We start from the raw sequence: 17366 nt of genomic DNA, 5'->3' as shown, positions 1-17366 counted from the left end.
AGCAAACAAAACGTTACAGTAGAGCAGTACTGTCTTGAGGCAAACAGAGCAGAATTAACACCTTATTAAAAAAAGAAAAAATATGAATGCAATAACACTGAATGAAAGTAACATACTTTTTCTAGGAGGATGTAGACACCTTTAGCCCCACTGGTCAAAGCTTATGGATGTATATAACTGGGTGCAAATTAAGGTTACTGATTTAAGTTTAGTTCCTAATGTTCCCTAGAAATTTTGGCACTTTTTAAGTTACTGACAGGGAAAAAAAAAAGCAGCAAGAAGGGAACTGCCAGAATTTGACTCTGAGAAATCATAGTTGACAGCAAATTACGAACCCCAAAGCACAATCATCCTGGGCCACTTTCTGAAGCGATAAATGGTTTAAGATGGTTTGGGCTTCCCAGGTGGCTCTAGTGGTAAAGAATTTGCCTGCCAATGCAGGAGACATAAGAGATGCAGGCTCAATCCCTGGGTCAGGAAGATCCCCTGGAGGAAGGCATGGCAACCCACTCCAGTATTCTCTCTTGCCTAGAGAATCCCACCGACAGAGGAGCCTGGCCGGCTACGGGCCATAGGGTCACAAAGAGTCAGACACAACTGAAGCGACTTAGCACGCAGCACATGCAACTGGTTTAAGAGGAATTAACAATCCCTGAGGCTATTGCTTTATTAAAACACAGGCAAATAGCCCAAGATGATACTCAAAATAAAAGTTATGTAAATTATAGAACACTTTAAGGAGGTAGAGATACATTCAATGTATCAAAGGGAAAAAATTAACATAAATGCTTGTTAGAAAAGCTACATGGGAAATTTTTCATTAAATGATGAAGATATTGGGTAACTGAACTCTTCATTGTCTCGCATTTCTATAGAGCTTGCTCTATTCAATGCACAGTTGTGTGAGTTGACTCCCTTGGAATACATGATCAACATCTCCAGTGGAAAATTTAAACTGGCAATATTTTCACAAAAACAGTGCTGTAAAGAACAGAGACTGGGCTTAGGGAGTCATGAGAACCTGAGTTCTGATCCCAATTACAATATATCATTTACTGGTTGTATGACCACGGGTAAGTTATTACACCTCTCTGTGTCTTGATTTTCTCATCTATAAATAGAAATAGTATTTACTTTGTAAGACTTTATAGACATTAGGAGGTATAATACATCCTTGGCATATAATATGTACTGAATAAAAATGATTTCTTTTGTTCTTCATAAAAATACCTTATTTTTTTTCTATTCCTAGTACAAGCATGTGCGAGCATTCCATTTATGCCAGAGCTGTTTCTGTATATTATCACTGATCTTCACAAAAACATTTAACTTTAAAAATAATGTCAAAGGTTTTTATTTCCAAAAGAATATATATATATATGTATGTATGTATATATGATCAGAAATATGCAAATTCTACTACTCGGTAGTACATCACTAGAGTTCAGGTTTCTGCTTCCAGATTACTGTGTAGAAACATTGAAGGAAATGTTCAATGAAAATGGTACACTAGAGGAGGTAGATTTTTAGACTTATTTGTGTATTATTTATAAACAATTATTTAACTCAATAACACAGTGTCGATGCTATGTTTTTAAAGTCAAAATCTTGAAGATAACTCTCTAAATAAATAAGCTGTGAATGCAACGACAAAGGGTAATTATCACCTTCTGTGGGGAAAAAGGTATTATGAACTGATTTCCTTCTCACAATAAAAATCTGCACTGAACAAACCTGAACCAATCAATCTGTTGTCTTTTTCCAGAATACAATTCCCCCTATGAAAACTATGTCTAACAGACTCAGGTTTAATCTTAACTTCTCAAGACACACAAAAGGAGAAGAAAATAACTGAAAAAACAACTATAGAAAGGCAAGATCTTACGTGACTTGAACTGTCAGATTCAAAAGTATAACTAGTCACATTAAGAAAGGTTCTCTAGTGCATTCACTTCCTGTCACAAATAATAGTTCCACTTGAGCAGGAAGACAATGACGGAAAAAAAAAAAAAAGAGAAACATTAATTTGAACTATTTTTATATTAGTTCCACTTCAAATAATGTGAAGAAGATACAAAAATATTTTACTACCTGACAGTTATGACTTTAGGAATCCAGGACCCTGCTGTCATTGTCCATGGCAGTGAGCATTATTGTTAGTTACTTTAGCTGGGCCTACAGAAGCCACCTGAAACACATTCATATGAGTCACCAAGAAAATGTCAGTTCTTTTTGGTGAGTTTGGTTCTCACCTAAAATTTTCATGTTTCTCTAAAAAAGTATTAGGTTCCCCAGCCCAGTTCCAAATTAAAACTTCTTAATATGGTCTACATAGTTTCACTGTTAGTGTGGCTGTTTTTTGTTTCTGTTTTTTTAATTCTCTTAACACTGATTTACCTCTTCAACCCTATCTCGGATTACTTTCTTAAATAAACTTCTGCTCTTATACTCAAGGCAAAACTTTTATAGCTCCACTCCATGTTTTATGTCTTCTGCTTCCCTAAAACACCTGCTATCCTCCTATTCTTCCAGTGAACTGAGAAAGACAAAGTCTCAGTCTCTCTCTCACACACACTGTTATATGCCTGATTGGTAGGAAAACACAGTTTTTATTCACTTTATAAATCCCACTTCAACTGCCTCAGTCTGCAGTGCTTCCTCAACTTCTGCCATTTATAGCTAAGTCCAAGCATACACATCACTTCTTACCTTTCATTATATATCTTTTCACAAAGAGATTCCTTTCCATCTCACCAACCAGACTATTAATAAGTCAGGAAGATAAAATATTTTTTAAGTTTTATTGTATTTTTTAATTGAAGTATGGTTGATTTACAATGCTGTGCTAGTTTCAGGTGTACAGCAAAGTGATTCATTTATATATACATATTTTTTTCAGATTCTTTTCCTTTATAGGCTATTACAAAACACTGAGAAAATATTAATCTTTATATCCTGTCTTTACCAAATATTTACCAAAATATTAATCTTTATATCCCTGTCTTTACCAAAATACCTTTACATATATACCTAATCAGTGCTGCAGGTCAATTCTGTGATTCAGAATGGATAAGAGAATAGTATGTATAGTCAAAGGGACAGAGAACTGTCAACATTAGAGGGATGTGGGAGGTAGCAGAAATGAGGGGACAAGAGCATGGGAAAGCCCAACAGAATTTACCTTTGCTACAGTGGGCAACAGGAAGCCATCTTGGTGATGATTTAAAAATAAACAATAAAAAAAGCAAACTAGTATGTAAGGTTCGCAAGGCCCAAAACAGCTCACTGAATTTACGCCAGAGAGCGTCAAGATGCCTACAATAGAAACTATCAAGGAGCAGGAGGTTTGGAGGAAGAAAGCGACATGGCTCCACCTCAAGTCAATTAGAAGAGGTGACCATTAGTTAACCGCCAACATGACTGAGTGAAGTAGAGGCCTGACCATGAAGGAGGCAGATTTATTAAGGACATTTGTGACTCCACCAAGAATGAGAATTCAAAAGAACAGACATGTCTTCACTTTTTTCTCCCATTTTCCATAACTGCATTGATTTAATAAATCATAAAGGCTTTTGAAAATCCTCAACAGACTCAAGATTTTATTCATTATGGATAAGAAGCCCTATGAGGGCATGGGAGTCTAAATTCTTTTAATAGGATAAAGAGAATGGAATAATTCATGACTGGTAGTAACTTACTCCACCAATACAATGTCTACCTTTCCTTGAGTGGCCCCATATCACTCCAGAAAACTTCACTTTGTGACATCTCATGACCACTATATCATATGCATGTTGCCTTATTTCATTCATCCTTTTGCTAAACTATAACCGCCCTGAGAACATCTCTATGCTTATTTTCACTGTCACTGCTTTCTACATCATCCAATTACCCTTGTGCTATGCAACCAACCTACTCATCCTGAAACTTAGAAAACATCTGTTCCTTCTCTGCAATTCTGCTCTAGTTCCTTCTGTGGCTAAAATCAGCCCTGAGTCATCAAAATTCCTCCAAGATACACTGATCTTGAAAAACATTAAAATGCTTTAATTCCAGCTATGCTCACAAAGCATACTCAACTTTGAGTCAGAAAATGAGAAACTGTTTTTCACTGTATTTAGCAAAACTGTCACACCTGGTGGGAAAAAAATCATGCAAAGGAGATACTAACTTTTTCTTTCTGAGTTAATCAAAGCACACAAAATGCTCAGGTGATTTGTTTACATACCTGATTTCTTCCCAGCTGGTTCCTAAAGAAATAAGATTTCTAGAGACTATTTCAAATTAAGAACCATATAATACTTTCACCCAAATATCTTGGATATTAAGAAGTAATAAAGACAAAATAAAAAGCATTTACTACAAAAGAAAAACAACAAGGAGGGTGAGCATCTCTAAAGCCTTCTTAAAAACTCATGGCTGAGGAGAAATATATGACACAATAAACTCCAAAACAGATGCTTTGGGAACAAAAAGGAAAATACTCCACAACTAGATCAGAAGCTATTGTAATTAGAAGCCTTTTAATATCTTAGCAATTCACAAATGTTCTCAATACAAGACTCTCAGCTTTTACTATTTACAACTAAGGAGCATAAACACTTAACAATGACTAAATAGGTAGCAGAGGTAAGATTATAACTTTGTGCTCTTTATACTCCCATCTCTTTATACATAAATAAACCACAATGACTCTACCTTGATCCTTGCGGTAGAATCCTATTTTCTCTGGTCAAGTCATTTAGTCTAATCTGGGTCTTAACTGGTATTATACCAACTACAAGGATAATTCTGACCAGCTGTACAAGCAAAACTCAGAAGGGTTTCAAGAAATATAATATACTACATATAATGCAACATAAAGAGTAATTAGTATACTAAATAACGCCCACTAAAATATTACTCCATCAGTTCAGTTCAGTTCAGTCGTTCAGTCGTGTAGTCGTGTCCGACTCTTTGTGACCCCATGAATCACAGCACGCCAGGCCTCCCTGTCCATCACCAACTCCCAGAGTTCACTCAAACTCATGTCCGTCGAGGTGGTGATGCCATCCAGCCATCTCATTCTCTGTCGTCCCCTTCTCCTCCTGCCCCCAATCCCTCCCAGCATCAGAGTCTTTCCCAGTGAGTCAACCCCTCGCATGAGGTGGCCAAAGTATTGGAGTTTCAGCTTTAGCATCAGTCCTTCCAATGAACACCCAGGACTGATCTCCTTTAGAATGGACTGGTTGGATCTCCTTGCAGTCCAAGGATTCCCAAGAGTCTTCTCCAGCACCACAATTCAAAAGCATCAATTATCTGTTGTCTTCTATGTCTTCCTGATCTGTAAAACTGAAAATGCTATAAGTACCTATATTTACAGGCTGTCTGAGAATTAATTAGAATAATGCCTGACACTTGGTGCTCAATAAATGTTGGTTATGATTTTTATTTGCTTGATAACAGTACTAACTGAACTAATTGTTTATGCTTTTGGTTTTAAACAAATATATTACCCTGTTTTCCTTCTTTGTGTTAGAAAGTTTTCAAATACTGACAAAGCACTTAAAAAAAAAAAGATTAGATAGCCAAAGAGAGAAACATGGTTGTAACATTTGATAAAATGCAAAAAAAAAAAGAAAAAGATACATTAGAGGTACATTTAATTTAAATATTCTTCTATACTTTACACTCTAATACTCTGGCTACCTCATGTGAAGAGTTGACTCACTGGAAAAGACTCTGATGCTGGGAGGGACTGGGGGCAGGAGGAGAAGGGGACGACAGAGAATGAGATGGCTGGATGGCATCACCGACTCGATGGACGTGTGTTTGAGTGAACTCCGGGAGTTGGTGATGGACAGGGAGGCCTGGCGTGCTGTGATTCATGGGGTCACAAGGAGTCAGACACGACTGAGCGACTGAACTGAACTGAATTGACACTATTTGTTTTTCAAAGTTTCAGCCTCTTTTGTCTAAAAAAATGTTTTGCACAAAATGAATTTTCCACTAGACAACCACTTTTATTAGTTAAAACCTAGAAAGTCATATATGATTCTAAAATATTGAAATCTATTGAGAAGAAATTGTGGATAGCCAAAGAATCTAAACTGTCATTTTATGTGCCTATCTACAAAGATTCTAGATTAATTTTTTTTAAAGATATATGATGTATATTCATGGGATCGCAGAGAGTCGGACACGACTGAGCGACTGAACTGATGTGTGTTCTATATTGTGAACACACAACAGAACAATATTACGGTATTGTTCCGATATTGTGACTATTATCAGACTTGAATCTTAGTAGAAAATGATTAAAAGTACTTTAGTACTAGAAAGAACATACTACTTTAGCAGATGAGGTATTACTCATGAAGCTATTTCCTTGTAGCATTAATGTTATGATCTGGTGACACTGTTGAAAGAATCCAAATGGTATCTTGTATTTGCAATGTTAAATTTATAATAGTTTCTCCAAACCTTACATTTCATTTAGTATAGTTTGTGAATTTTCTGAACTACAAGGTTGTCATTTTTACTTACTGGCAAATAATTCTAATAAGCAAATGAAATCTGGAGACATGAAGAAAACAAATAAGTAGCTCACTATTTAGAAAAAACTATTTAAAGAGATACTTGGATTTTACTATATTTTTAAATACCTGTTTAAGACAAAGAAAACCCTCCTACCCACACCTTATAATATCTACTTCCAACAAAATATTATTTACTACAGTAATTTCAAATTCCTGAAGGTGCTCAAGGTAGTAACTTTAATAGTGCCGATTACAGATCATTGGCAACATTAATGGATTTGTATTATCCAGACTCAAAGCTTCCTAGTTTGTTACTTGAAGAGTCAACGAAGAGAACACCAATCTGGAGTGTTCCTAACTCCCTGAATCATGGCGATGTAACTCTTGAAATGGTCTTTCTTTCTACATCTGCCTTGGCAGGGGGGGATAGAAGGTTACTGAAACTTTATTAGGCAAGAGGACAAGTAAATGTGCCTTCCCAATTGGCTACTTACTGGAGAAATTCTTTTTCTCTTTTTGTGGGAAGAAAATGAAATCTATAACTTCCAGAAGTCTAACATATAATGTAGATCAGAAACCATGGCATTTGTCAGAAATATGACCTCAACAACAGTCACTTTAGATATGATCTTTTATTTACATGATTATCAGTGCCTTTGAAATTCTTTTTAGAAGTAAAATATTCGTAGGGAAAAAACCCAACAGGTTAAGAAACACTGTGTTATTTCCTTTCACCAAAATAGGATGTCTGCTGCATTATGAATACCTAAATACATGATACCATTTTCTTTTCTGAGAACATTTCAAAATTTAAAAAAAAAATGCTTAGTCTTTTTCTCTCTAAACCACATTTACAAAAAGATTCATTTACGTTGATAAGAGTCACATTTACATTGATATGATAAATCTGGTTTTCAAAAAAAAACTAGAATATGCTAAAATGATTTCTAATATTTTTTTATAAAGTATCTAACTCAAGAGAAATTGGAAGTAACTGGAATTTACAGCTAAGAAAAATGCTAACTTTCTTAACTGGAAAATAATTTAAGGACTATTTTTAAAATGTTCTCAGAATAATGTATTCATGAAATCTACATTTCAAATAAAGCTACTATATTAATAATAATTTACAACCACAATCTTAAATTAGAAAATTAATTTATATTACCTCAAAGACATCCCAACTCAAGATACAACAGAGATCAGAAAATAAAGTTTTTAGGCAGTAAATATATATGCAATTAGAACCAGAGTTTTAAATACTTTGATGAACTTCATGGTAAATACTTGGTAATTAAAAAACAAACAAAAAAATTACACAACAACCAAAAAAAACACAAGTTCATAGATACAGAGAAGAGATTAGTCGTTGCCACAGGCAGTGGGTGAGGGTGGGAAAAATAGATGAAAGGCCTTAAAAGTTACAAACCTCCAATTATAAGGGAGATAGGTTCTAGGGATGTAACCTAACAGCGCAGTCGGTCAGTTCAGCTGCTCAGTTGTGTCCGACTCTTTGCAACCCCATGGACTATAGCATGCCAGGCTTCCCTGTCCATCACAGCACGGTGACTATAGTTAATAATGCCTATGCATGCGTGCTAAGTAGCATCAGTTGTGTCCAACTCTGTGACCCTACAGACTGTAGCCTGACAAGCTCCTCTGTCCATGGGATTCTCTAGGCAAAAATACTGGAGTGGCTTACCATGTCCTTCTCCAGGGGATCTTCCCAACCCAGGGACTGAACCTACCTCTCCTGCACTGGAAGGAAGATTCTTTACCACTATCACCACCTGGAAGCCCACAGTTAATAATACCATATTGCATATTGGAAAGTTACGCCATATTGTATATTACTTGAAAGTTGCTAAAGAGTAAGGGCTTCCCAGGTGGCTCAGTGGTGAAGAATCCACCTGCCAATGCAGGAGACGCAGGAGATACGAGTTTGATCCCTGGATTATGAAGATCCCCTGGAGAAGAAAACGGCAACCCACTCCAGTATTCTTGCCTAAGAAATCCCACAGACAGAGGAGGCTGGCAGGCTAGTCCATGGGGTCACAAAAGAGTCGGACATGACTGAGCAACTAAACATACACACACAAGGTGATGTATATTATTAATTAGACTGACTGTAATGACCATTTGCCCATTTATACAATATCAGATCATTTCGCTGCATATCTGAAACTAATATTATGTTACATATCAACTCTACCTTAGTAATAATAAAAAAAATACTTGGTTTTCTAGGCATTCTTCAATAATACTGTTAACAAATATTTATTTAGTGCTTTTACATCTTAGGCACTAGGTTAACAGTTGAGGATACAGAATTACACAAGACACAGCCCAACCCTATGGAATTCAAATTCTTATAGTTAAGTTTTTTAAGGACATGAAGGTAAGAATGCTGAAACTAAGACATGTATGACTACAGGCCTGAAGTGTTACTCAATTCTGGCAATAACATAGCCAAAAGGGCCTTGGTAAAAATGGCAGGTACTGCTATTGAATACATTTTGGAGCCCTAAGTCTGCAATTTCTATATGACTTGTTGGTAGCAATGCATGATTTTAAATGTCCAGAAAGTTATAATACGGACTCACAAGAGAGCCCCTGAAGCACTCTGGTAGCAAGTATACAAGATAAAATGCTGTCAGCGACATAATAGCTATTGCACAGAAGCAGACAGACTTCTGGCTTTTACAACAGTTTGTGGGGTGTTTTTTTTTTAAAAGCTTCTTTCACTTTTTGAATCTGCTTTCAATAAAGAAATATTCATGTCTGCTCAGATTACTGCAATATGAGACACTGAAAATTTACCTCTCTGCTCACAGTACTACAGAAAACTTATTCAATGAATATGGCACACAAATTCACAAATCTAGATACGCTTCCACTGCTTTCTCTCAATTTCTCACTCATCTGTTTCTTTCTGTTTGTTAAGCTAGGAGGAACTTAATATCTTTATCTTCAAAATACATGAAATCATTTGAAAGACAGAGTAGGTGTGGAAGGTTCTCTTTTGTTCTTGAGAATTAGGGTTCTGTTGAAACAGAAAGAAGCTTTGCTTGGCTCCATAAAACACTTTAATTCCATTCTCAATAATCTTTTCCTGTGCTCTCTTCCTCCCTCTCTCCAGCAACCATGATGTCCCCTCCAAAGCCAGGCCAAGGGCCAGCATCAATTCAGGGGCAGGTAAGCTTCCTCCACTCTCCCGTACTGCATCAACATGGCAAATGGCAGCTGGACAAGTCCTACCTCGCAGCAGTGCTGGTGAATGGTGACCCATTTTCCAAGAAGAGAAGTTAACTGAGTGTGCTGAGACCCACATTTAAAAACTAAGTCAACAGAAAAATAAACAGAACAGAATGGAAAATACAGTGGTTACATCACATTTCTTTTGGAACTTTGGTTTACACTGTGTGTATATAAATGCGTGTATGTATACTGGAACTCAGTGAAAACTATAGTTCTACAGGTTCACAGTGATAAATATGGAAGCCACTAAACCAGAATACTCAGTTCTACAGCCTGCATTTTTATCTAATGTAATACTTTAGCTACCTTAGAGATTGAAAAGTGTCAATATTAAATAATTCCCTTCAGTAAAAAACATTGATCTAACAAAGCTAGTGGAGATGATGGAGTTCCAGTTGAGCTATTTAAAATCCTAAATGATGATGCTATTAAAGTGTTCCATTCAGTATGCCAGCAAATTTGGAAAATTCAGCAGTGGTCACAGGACTGGAAAATGTCATTTTTCATTCTAATCCCAAAGAAAGGCAATGCTAAAGAATGTTCAAACTACTGCACAATTGCGCTCATCTCACACACTAGCAAAGTAATGCTTAAAATTCTCCAAGCTAGACATCAATAGTATGTGAACCGTGAAATTCCAGATGCTCAAGTTGGATTTAGAAAAGGCAGAGGAACCAGAGATCAAACTGCCAACGTTCGCTGGATCACAGAAAATGAAAGAGAATTCCAGAAAAACATCTACTTCTGCTTCACTGACTATGCTAAAGCCTTCGACTATGTGGATCAAAAAACTGTGGAAAATTCTTCAAAAGATGGGAATACCAGACCACCTGACCTGCCTCTTGAGAAATCTGTATGCAAATCAAGAAGCAACAGTTAGAACACGACAACAGACTGGTTCCAAACTGAGAAAGGAGTACATCAAGGCTGTATACTATCACCTTGTTTATTTAAATTATATGCAGAGCACATCATGTGAAATGCAGGACTGGATGAAGTACAAGTTAGAATCAAGATTGCCGGGAGAAATATCAATAACCTCAGATATGCAGATGATACCACCCTTACAGCAGAAAGCGAAGAGGAACTAAAGAACCTCTTGATGAAAGTGAAAGAGGAGAGTGAAAAAGTTGGCTTAAAATTCAACATTCAAAAAACGAAGATCATAGCATCCAGTCCCATCACTTCATGGCAAATAGATGGGGAAACAATGGAAACAGTAACAGATTTTATTGTCTTGGGCTCCAAAATCACTGCAGATGGTGATTGCAGCCATGAAATTAAAAGATGCTTGCTTCTTGGAAGAAAAGCTATGACAAACCTAGACAGTATATTAAAAAGCAAAGACTTGACTTTACCAACAAAGGTCCACATAGTTAAAGCTATGGTTTTTCCAGCAGTCACGTATGGATGTGAGAGTCTGACCACAAAGAAAGCTGAGCTCTGAAGAATTGATGCTTTTGAACTGTGGGGTTGGAAGACTCTTGAGAGTCCCTTTGACTGCAAGGAGATCAAACCTGTCAATCCTAAAGGAAATCAGTCCTGAATATTCATTGGAAGGACTGATGCTGAAGCTGAAACTCCAATACTTTGGCCACCTGATACGAAGAGCTGACTCATTTGAAAAGACCCTGAGGCTGGGAATGATTGAAGGCAGGAGAAGGGGACGACAGAGGATGAGATGGCTGGATGGTATCACTGACTCGATGGACCTGAGTCTGAACAAGTTCTAGGAGTTGGTGATGGACAGGGAAGCCTGGCATGCTGCCATCCATGGGGTCACAAAGAGTCAGACATGACTAAGTGACTGAACTGATTGATCTAATAAGCCACAAATTTTCTAAAACACCATCAGTCAGTGAACAAACCCATCAATTTCCTTAGCTTTTTCAGTATTCTCTAAGAGAGACCCCATCTCTTTTGGGGTCTTTTCCATATCTACTGCATATGCATATGGATACAAACACCAATCCTGTATTTCCTGGGCTGTAAAGAGACTTTTAAAAATTGAAGCTCAGAAAGCTTCGAGTATGAGACTGTGACTAATGGCACCCAGTTCCTCAGCAGGGACGGAACTGGGCATGAGGCAGAGACTAACTCAGCTATAATGATTATAAAATAACTGCTTCAGAATAATGTTTATATTCTTTACTTTTCACATATGGCTGTTGCATGGAATTTATAGTTAAAATACAGAAGACATCTTTCAGCTGTTCTGCGGTGTCAAAGTGGAAACTGTACGTGACTCAGCCTCACAGCTTCACACACTTCTTGGGCTGACAGGACTGCAAGAGGCAACTAATATCAAGCCTGGTGGGGAGAGACAGCCCTGTGGCCTTGAGACTCCCCATAAAAACCACTAAGTTGATTAAAAGTGAAGCTGACAGGCTTCAATCTTTCTTTGTTTTATGGATTATGGCTGCTCAGTGGAGCCTCCAAGACTAGAACCCTATGAGAATAGCACTGAGATTTTTATCAGACTATAAAATGCTTTAGAAAACAACACTGAATAATAGGTGTAAAATGTAAACTATAATTTAAACTTGACCATGTCTATAAAAATAAACTATGGATAACAGGATTATATACACACTGAACTAAGACAAAGGTATTATACAAAGACATATAGAAATAACCACCCCAAAAAGTTTCTGACAACCTGAAAGCATATGAATAGGAATTAAGTACAATTTTACTTTAATCAAAATGTTTCTTTTGAATTTAAAAGACTGAATATAAAGATATAATGAAATCTATTTCTTTCTTAAGAAAACCCTAAGTCACACACAACCCAGTACATTTAGAAACTTATCTTAATCTCAATGATGGTGACAGAAGTTAGTATTGGATGAAGGTGAAATGTGCTTCATTTACAGCACTCAACAGTAGCTGTGGATATGAGACAATTCTTTTCTTATACTGTATTACAACTAATTATAAGATGATCAGTGTTTTATTTAGTTTATCATATTTTAGGATAAAATAAGAGCATAATCATGCATGTTTAAAATCAACTTCTTTGGATGACAAATTTCCCATGAAAACCTAAGGACTGAGCTTCTTTGAAAAAAGAACCTTCCAGTGACTTAATAGAAGATGTAAGGAGATACAAAAGGCAAAGTTGGAATAACTTCCTCTAAAAATAATGAAACCTGAAACTAGCATATAGATGTACTGGTCTAAAACTATAATGAAGTTCCATGTTTGTACACATCTAGGGTGTGAAGGAGGGAGGGAGAGAGAGATGGTTGTAACAGTTCATTTATACACTAATAGTACACACATCTATTGTCATCCTATAGCAAATTTCTGAACTCATTTAAAACTTGTCCAAATATCTATCACCCTTTTTGTGTTTTTCTTTTTCTTTCTGATCTTTATAAATTGGAGCTCCTTTTTAGAAATACAACCGTGAAATGTCTCTTTAACAAATGTAACCTCTAACATCAAGCCACTCACATTTAGTCTTGTGATGTTAATGAAATGAGAATTCCTTTTCTTAAATATTCAAATGAACAAACTCCTATCTTGATTTATAAAAATTTCAACCAATATTCTCAAGAAAAGCAAAGCCATTTCCATTTATTAAAGGTTATATCTGATATCTATGCCATATAATATAGTATCATTACATTTAGTTTAAAGAGAGAAAAGTACTGGTACTTCATGACCAAAAGAAGTCAGATGCAAGGCAAGGGACAGAGAAAGAAACTTAAATTTCTAACCTAATCTCAAGCATTTAAACTATGATTTTTTATTGTTTTCCAATTAACTTGTAAGCATTCTAATTAGATAGGATCTATATAGCATTTTCATAAGAACCACAGGAATTATAAAAGAACCTCAATAATTAATGAGGATAAGAAATCCTTTCATAGCATATGAAAGAAACCTTTCCCATGGAAACATCAAAGGAAAAACATGCCCTAAAATAATGGACTTTTTTTCTACTGAGTTGATTATACAGGCATAAAGGGTTGACAAAGGATTGACCTCTGTCACTGGGCTTGATAGAAATGGCCTGAATAAAGAAAATGATACGTTAATGGATGAGGTGAGTGATGGAGGAATCACCCTCATACATACACTTATGTTTTTGAGATAACATGTAACAGACACACACACACAAATTCTATCCTTCCTTTAATGTATCAGATATATCTCTCACTTTTTCATTATTTCAGTTCTAATAAGAGGAAAGAGGATTTTCCAAAAAAAAAGTTGGGCTTTTAGAAATGTTTCTGCTGAAACTTATCAGGATTCCTGGCTTTAAGGTAGAATTTGGTGAACAGGATAGTGAGGGAGGCTTGTGAAGAGACTCTTGCCAATTCCACTTGTGTTCCAGGGATGTTAAAAATAGGGAAAAGTACCTGAATTCCTGTCATTACTTAGGGACTCAGAAACATTCAAGAGGGTTCACAACTTAAGACCTTAACATGGGCTTTTGAGTGTCTTAAGTTAAACTAAGGAAGGTATTTAAAGAAATGTTGATGCTATGGTAGCTAAATAGGTATTTAATTGAATAATGTCAATAATGTGACTAACCTCCGCAGTATTATATATCTTGTATGTCCTATTTAGGCTCAGTATACTCTGAAAAAAAACCTTTGTTTTTCAAAGCATAAAAATATGTCATATACACAAGAGGAAAGGACATTGAAAAGAACAAACTTGGAGGATTTATACTACTGATTTCATGACTTATTTTAAAGCCACAAAAATCAAGACTGTGATATTAGTGAAGGCATATAGTATAGACACATGGGGCTTCCCTTGTAGCTCAGCTGGTAAAGACTGTGCCTGCAAAGTAGGAAAGGCTGGTTTGATTCCTGGGTTGGGAAGATCCCCTGGAGAAGGGATAGGCTACCCACTCCAGTGTTCTTGGGCTTCCTTGGTGATTCAGGTGGTAAAGAATCCACCTTCAATACAGGAGACCTGGATTTGATCCCTGGGAAGATCCCCTGGAAGAGGGCATGGCAACCCACTCAAGTATTCTAGCCTGAAGAATTCCATGGACACAGGAGCCTGGCGGGCTACAGTCCATGGGGTTGCAGAGAGCTGAACACGACTGACACAGCACAGTATAGACACAAACGTCAATGGAACAGAATAAAGAGTTCTGAAATAGAGATTCACAAACACACATATGGTGAACTGATTTTCAGCTGTGATTCAAAGACACTTCAGTGGTGGAAAGGATAGTCTTTTTTTAACAAATGGTTTTAGAACAACTGGATATTCTCGTGCCAAAAAGGGTTGGGGTGTAGGAGGAACAATATTCCTCTTTATCTTGAACCTTCCATGAATGCATCCCATATAAAAATTATTTCAATTAGATAATAAACCTAAAAGTAAAACCCAGAACTGTAACGATTCCAGATGATACATAGAAGAAAAATCTTTGTGCCTCTGGGCTAGGCAAACGTTTCTTAGATCAATACTAAAAGCAGGAGCCATGAAAAAAAGAGTAATAAACTGAATTCCATCAATATTAAGCATTTTTGCTCTTTGAGGATCTTGTTAAGAGAAATCCCATATCTGATAAAAGACTTATATTCATAAGATACAAACAATGCTCAAAACTCAACAGTTTAGGAAAACAAACAAAAACAAAAAATGGCAAGTTTTTGAATACACACCTCACTAGAGATGTATAAATGGCAAATAGTACATGAGAAGATGCTCAACATTATTAGTCATTACAGAAGAGCAAATGAAAACTACAATTAAATACTATATACCTACAAGAATGCCTAAACTCAAAGACTGACCATACCAAACGATGATGATGAAATGGAGGAACTGGCACTCATCCTGATGGTGGGAAAATAGTAGTTTCTTAAAAAGTTAAAACACACAACTACCATTTCACTCGGGCTTCCCTCATAGCTCAGTTGGTAAAGAATCCGCCTGCAGTGCGGGAGACCCCGGTTCGATTCCTGGGTTGGGAAGATCTGCTGGAGAAGGGATATACTCCAGTATTCTTTGGCTTCCCTTATGGCTTAGCTGGTAAAGAATTTGCCGCAATGCGGGTAGACCTGGGTTCAATCCCTGGGTTGGGAAGATCCCCTGGAGAAGGGAAAGGCTACCCACTCCAGTATTCTGGCCTAGAGAAGAATTCCATGGACTGTATAGGGGTGACAAAGAATCAGACACGACTGAGCCACTTTCACAATTTAACTCAATCATTTTGGTGTTAGGTATTTACCTGAGAAGTGAAAATATATGTCCATACAGAGACCTGTATACAAATGTTCACAGCTTTATTTATAGCAGCCAAAAAGTAGAAACAACCCAAATGTCCCTCAATATGTAAAAGGATAGAGAAATTGTGCTAAAACCATATAATGAAATATTACTCAGCAATAAAAAGGAATGAACTACTGAAGTGTAACAACATGGCAACATGGGTGAATCTCAAAATAATAGCTGAATCAAAGAAGCCAAAAGAAAGAAATACAGTATGATTCCACTTAGATAAAATTCTGGCAAGTGCAAATTAATCCACTGTGATTATATCAGTGGACACCTGGGAACTGGAGGAGAAAAAGGGGAAGAGGTGGGGGAATTCAATGAGGCACAAAGAAACTTTTAGGGGTGATGGATATGTTATTTGTCTTGATTGTGGTGATGGTTTCACAAGGGTAAGTGTAACTGGATGTCAAACTGTACAGTTTAAATATGTATATTTTCTTACATGTCTATTACACCTCAATAAAGCTGTCAAAAAATTTCTACTGGGAAATAGGGTAATGAAGCTCTAAATTGTACTCTTCTTAACTAATCACCAAATTGTACTGGTCAAATTTATTAGATGAGCAAGATTATTAAACTAACTGATTCACTGAAAAGCTGAAGTAATATTTCAGCAGAGATATGTAAAAGCAAACAAAATTAATAATTCACATTCCCCAATTTTTGTGATAAGTTACTTGAAGGATTTTAGTGGGTTCTGGACGAACGAACTGTACCTAAGAAAAAAATGTTAGAAAGTGAACAATCATACCTTGATTTGTGCAAAGGGTCTTTCATAACCTCCAACATAGAGAAGGCCAATGTTCTGAGGAAGCAACCTACAAATGAAAAGAAAAACACCATTTATAAAATATTCTTCCTTAAATATAGGCTGTATAATTTTCTAAATTTGCATAATAGATAATTAATATGAAAAATTAATATATATGCAACTATTCTTGTCTTTTGCATGATGGAACAGTAACCAGCAAAGGAATAATTCTTATACTTCAGAAAATAATGGGTAAACATTGAAAATGGCAACTTAAATGTAAAACAATCCAACAAAATAGTAATTCTAGCAAAATCACTCCATAGAAGAGAATTAAGCAATGCATAGATTTAAAAACCTATGAGTTTAGGGAGGAGGAACAAGATGGCGAAGGAATAGGATGGCGAGACCACTCTCTCCTCCACAAATTCATCAAAAGAACATTTGAATGCGGAGTAAAATCCACAAAACAACTACTGAATGCTGGCAGAGGACGTCAGGCACCCAGAAAAGCAGCCCATTGTCTTCGAAAGGAGGTAGGAAAAAACGTAAAAGATAAAAAGCGAGACAAAAGAAGTAAGGAC

The 17366-nt window shown here is 36.4% G+C and overlaps 1 protein-coding gene across 3 annotated transcripts in view; it reads right to left on the bottom strand.

Moving 5' to 3' along the window:
- Window positions 1–17366, bottom strand: part of RNGTT (RNA guanylyltransferase and 5'-phosphatase) — a 246444-nt gene that overhangs the window by 26516 nt on the left and 202562 nt on the right. For all 3 annotated transcript variants that reach the window (XM_088840722.1, XM_055433833.2, XM_088840721.1), the window contains one exon: window positions 16783–16849. In XM_088840722.1, coding sequence (XP_088696848.1) covers window positions 16783–16849 — 67 coding nt within the window. The remainder of the gene's footprint in view (window positions 1–16782; window positions 16850–17366) is intronic.

This window comes from Moschus berezovskii, chromosome 10 (assembly GCF_049115385.1).
Source record: "Moschus berezovskii isolate FMDL1 chromosome 10, NW_MosBer_1.0, whole genome shotgun sequence".
Taxonomy (NCBI): Eukaryota; Metazoa; Chordata; class Mammalia; order Artiodactyla; family Moschidae; genus Moschus; species Moschus berezovskii.
Note: the sequence above shows the minus strand (reverse complement) of the source record. Positions and strands in the feature narration are given on the sequence as shown.